The sequence below is a fragment of the Fulmarus glacialis genome, unplaced genomic scaffold, assembly GCF_000690835.1.
Source record: "Fulmarus glacialis isolate BGI_N327 unplaced genomic scaffold, ASM69083v1 scaffold19268, whole genome shotgun sequence".
NCBI lineage: Eukaryota > Metazoa > Chordata > Aves > Procellariiformes > Procellariidae > Fulmarus > Fulmarus glacialis.
Genome location: NW_009227808.1, coordinates 1 through 4137, shown reverse-complemented (window position 1 = coordinate 4137; position 4137 = coordinate 1). Strand labels below are relative to the sequence as shown.

Sequence of the window (4137 nt, the reverse complement as noted above, 5' to 3'; positions counted from 1 at the left end):
GAATACCCTACATAACAGACAGACAGAAGGAATTACCCCAGTGTTTCAGTGGGACGGTCATCTTTAATCACTCATCTTTAGTTAACGCTGGTGCACTTATCTGTTTAACAACGATGCTATTCTTTCCCAAGAAAGAAAAAACTTTCCAACATATTCTCTTCTCAGCACGAAAACATAAACTTTTCACATGCCAATTTAAAAATTGTGCAATTTGCTTAGAAAGTTGGAATAAAATAGCAAATTCCACTCCTCCCGCCTACCTCACCCAGGTTACAAAACAGTGCAGAAAGATGTAAGGGTTTTTATTGTTATTGTTGTCATTTGTTTAACAGGTGAATGACCATTTTCATAAACAAAAAAAGTTCATTAAATATTTTCAAGAATTATTCTTGCATTCTACATATATATGGGCATTTCCAAACAAATAACCAATGCAGAACAATAGCTGTTGGGCAAGGTAAAGCTCACAAAAGAACTTGCAACATAACAACCTACAAAGGGGGAATGTTTCAAAAATATGTAACACGCTAACAAACATAAGTTTGGTAGAAATTAACAGGACCGATGCGTCTAAACCAGTTACACACTTTTAAAAATCCTCCTCAAATAACTCTTCAGTCTTAATACACTGATCTGCAAAGTGTCCACGAACAATAATTTAACGGTTAGTTGTACAAATAACTGACACTTCTAAAGAAGTGAAAGCAAGTGTCAAACATTTATTACATTGCATCCAACCCTGTACAATTGAGCATATGATGCTTCAACTTATGTATTTATACTGAAAAAAAGTATCTTACCCTCTTCATTACATTTTCTTTAAACATTTTGAGTAATCTCAGTGACAAAGTAGGAAAAAAATGAAAAAGCATAAAATGTTTGATCTTTTAATATTAAGAACTAACAAATACGTACACAGTCAAGGCATGAGTCTCAAATACATTGGCATTGATTCACTGGCTGCTGTTTGTCAGCTGAGTTGCTTAACCGCCTGTACGTACGTATGAAATGCGCCACAGCTGTGTGGTCAGACACCTTCCACATCCTGGAGGAATTACACACAGGGTAATTAGTTGTTCAAACTAATTTGTTCTACTGGGCAATTAGGGCATGTGCATATGGCCAGCTACAGCAGCTTGGCTCAGGCTGTCACACAAGAGTAGTAACTCAATTGTGTTCTCATCTCCCAACCCGCATACGCTTGGCATCCAGACAAACTTTGGTCTTTCTGGTGTTTGTGATGGTATCTCTTTTTTTTTCAGGTCTATCTACTACAACTTTATTTAAAAAAAAAAAAAAAAAAAAAAAAGCGCAGTGCCTAAGAGACTAATAAATCAATACAACAGTGTAACTAGCACCACCAAGGTGAGCAAAATCACAACTGGAAAACTGAGTGGTTGGGAAACATATATTCGGTTTAAGAATTTTGCTTCATGGTAGATATTTTTGCTGAGTAACTGGATTAGGTTGCACACACTACTTCAGAAGATTTATTTGCTATCTTCTGTGCCCAGACTGAAATGAAACCAGAAGGAAATAGTAAGAGAAAAACCCAAGCTAACCAGGTAGCAGCCAGTGCGCTGGGATGCAGAGGCAGCAGCACGGCGACATCTATAATGGAAGCACACTGCTGGGTTACAACCAAAACCCTGACTGAGAGAAAAACGTAAGTATTCTTAACATACCTACAGTATGATGATAATATAACTTTGAGTTTATACACTCCCTAGTATTTAAGCATGGATCCCCAGCTCCAATGAGACTTTCATCAATCTGTTTCTTTATGTGTTAATTAGCATCTTTTGGATGTTTCATTCATAAACTACTATTTGTGTATTAAGCTGGAAGACAGTGCAAGACTGATTAATTTGAAACATGGTCATACTATTCCCCCCCAGAATACTAATACATACATTTACACACACACATCCACACATATATGTATTTATATAAATGTACGTGTATACATGTAGGATTTGTGTGACAAGCACCTTGCTCAAACACGATCTCTTCCAAACATCTGCCTCAAACCAGTCTTGCATAGACAAACAAACAAACGCATTAAGACATCATGTAAAACATCAGGGATAAGGAGCAGAATGTGCTACTCCACTTGGGGGAGACAAATCACGCTTCTCTGTTGATGGAGTGTGACCATCAACCAGGTAAATCACTCTAAATGGAGTTCTGTTTTGCTGCTTCTGGTACCTATAGAAGCTGGCATATCTCTATACTACACTGCAGTTTGCAATACAAACACACTCACAGAGTTTAAGAGCATGCATAGCTCACTGGAGCATCCATTGTTAGACAGTGAAAGGAAAGGCACCAACACTGCACATGTCCCATGCAAATACAAGTGCAACGAGGAGGAGAAACTGAAACACAGTAGGAGAATTTAACAGCTTCAGACTACAACTGTGATTGTCCCTACTATGTGTGGTGGATCACATGAAATCCCATTATTTCCCCTACTTATCGTTTTCCTAACACGGCCTGTTCTGCCCTTTTGAACTTTTGTAGCTCAATAGCTAGTTCCCAATATCTCAGATACAGCCACATAAGTCTTCCATTTTGACTTTTGTTTCTGTTCAGCAGATTGCCACAGTAGTTATCATGTTTGAAAATATCTTTTAAGCCACTTTCCATATGTAGAGCCGTGGCAACAGGATCAGTTGCCGCTTTAACTAGCAGATTTTTCTCTATTTCTAGTCTCTGGCTTCTGGGTACAACAAGACTGCAGTAGATGTCCTGTCTTTCTTTAAGTCCCTCTTCAAATTCTTTTAGTAAAATATTGGCTCTCTTTTGCCACTCTTCTTCCTTTGCCAGACAACTTTGGTACAAGTTACCTGCTGCTCCTGAGTGCAAAAGGACTTGTTTTTCTCGCTCTAACTTCTCCTGCTCCTGTTCTAGGTTCCTTCTTTCTTCTACTAGTTTGCGACTCTGCGACACGAGGGCTTCACGGTAACTCAGGGTTCTGTTGCGTTCCTTCTCAAGCTCCAACTCCAAGTGAGCAACTGCGCGACGATTTTCTGTGATTGTATCCCGGTATTTGGCCTCCAGGTCTTTTTGTAAAGATGAATGTTTTTTATAATATTCTTTTTTTTCTCTTTCTATTTCTTTTTGACATTCTCTGGTCCAGATCCAACCTATCATATATAAATGAGACTTCAGACATCAGTATAACACATATAACATTGATGGGTATGATTAATTAACGATCCTTCTAAAGAAGCTATTAAGTGGTAAAAAAACTTTCTTTCCTGCCCTCCCCAGTGATATTCACTTCCATTCACGTGTCCCACAAAATCTATTTCTGTGGGTCCATGTTTCACAGTAAGTCACTTTAAATGATCATGTTTCCTTTGAAATAAAATCTCCCCTATTCTTTTATTGCTAATACATATACACTTCCTGGATTAAAGGAGGAAAATAAAGTTATGGGGAAACAAACTGGAGGTTTCTAGTGCTGGAACTGCACTGAGAACTTTTCAGGTCCAGTAAATAAATATACATCAGCAGCTCTTTGGGTTGTTACCTTTGGGCTCTCTAGCACATCATACGTCCACTCTTCTGAGACAGCTTTGTAAACTGGAGCTTATTAAATATGGATTCAATTCCATGTGTGAAAAATGGCCATTGCCTTAATGTTACAAACAGTGCTTACTGTTTATAACATTAAAAATGAGCAGACCAGAGGAACTCTCTAGATGGAGTATTACTTTATCACTGTTCTGCTTCAGAGCTTCCCCTTTGGCTGGCTGGCGAGAGGCCTGAGCGCAGCCAGGCACACCAGCTCCAGCAGACAGGCCTGGGCGCTACTTACGGAAGGCAGCCAAGCCCAGCATGGGGACCAGCAAGGCGTAGTTCCATCTGCTGCCTTCACCCCCGGGCTCTCGTTGATTTGGCAGGATGTTCCAGTTGGGAGGGTCATTTAAGTTATTCATGAGGGCACCTTGGATTTATAGGAGAGAAACACGGCGTTACTTGCGTACAAAGGAAGAGGGCCGCTGCCGCAGCCACCTCTCACCGGGACCGCAGCTAACTCCGGGACAGGTATTTCTGCCCGACACCCTCAAACGGCGGCCCCGTCACTTGGGAACTTTGCACGGACGCGCTTTCGTCCAGCGAGAGGCT

At 40.2% G+C, this 4137-nt stretch overlaps 1 protein-coding gene across 1 annotated transcript; it reads right to left on the bottom strand.

The window, feature by feature from the left end:
• Nucleotides 1-2163: 2163 nt before the first annotated feature.
• Nucleotides 2164-4074, bottom strand: CCDC127 (coiled-coil domain containing 127). The gene is made up of 2 exons (XM_009583287.1): nucleotides 3827-4074; nucleotides 2164-3149 (listed from the first exon to the last, which is right to left on the bottom strand). The coding sequence occupies exons 1-2, from the start codon at nucleotides 3945-3947 to the stop codon at nucleotides 2476-2478; spliced, it is 795 nt and encodes a 264-aa protein (XP_009581582.1). The 5' UTR covers nucleotides 3948-4074; the 3' UTR covers nucleotides 2164-2475.
• Nucleotides 4075-4137: the final 63 nt, after the last annotated feature.

What these genes read in the sequence shown, in the direction of transcription:
- CCDC127 (XM_009583287.1), bottom strand. Translation starts at nt 3,947, where the DNA reads ATGAATAACTTAAATGACCCTCCCAACTGGAACATCCTGCCAAATCAA. An exon ending in GCTGGGCTTGGCTGCCTTCC is followed by an intron (nt 3,150 to 3,826) that starts GTAAGTAGCGCC and finishes TATATATGATAG; the next exon opens with GTTGGATCTGGACCAGAGAA.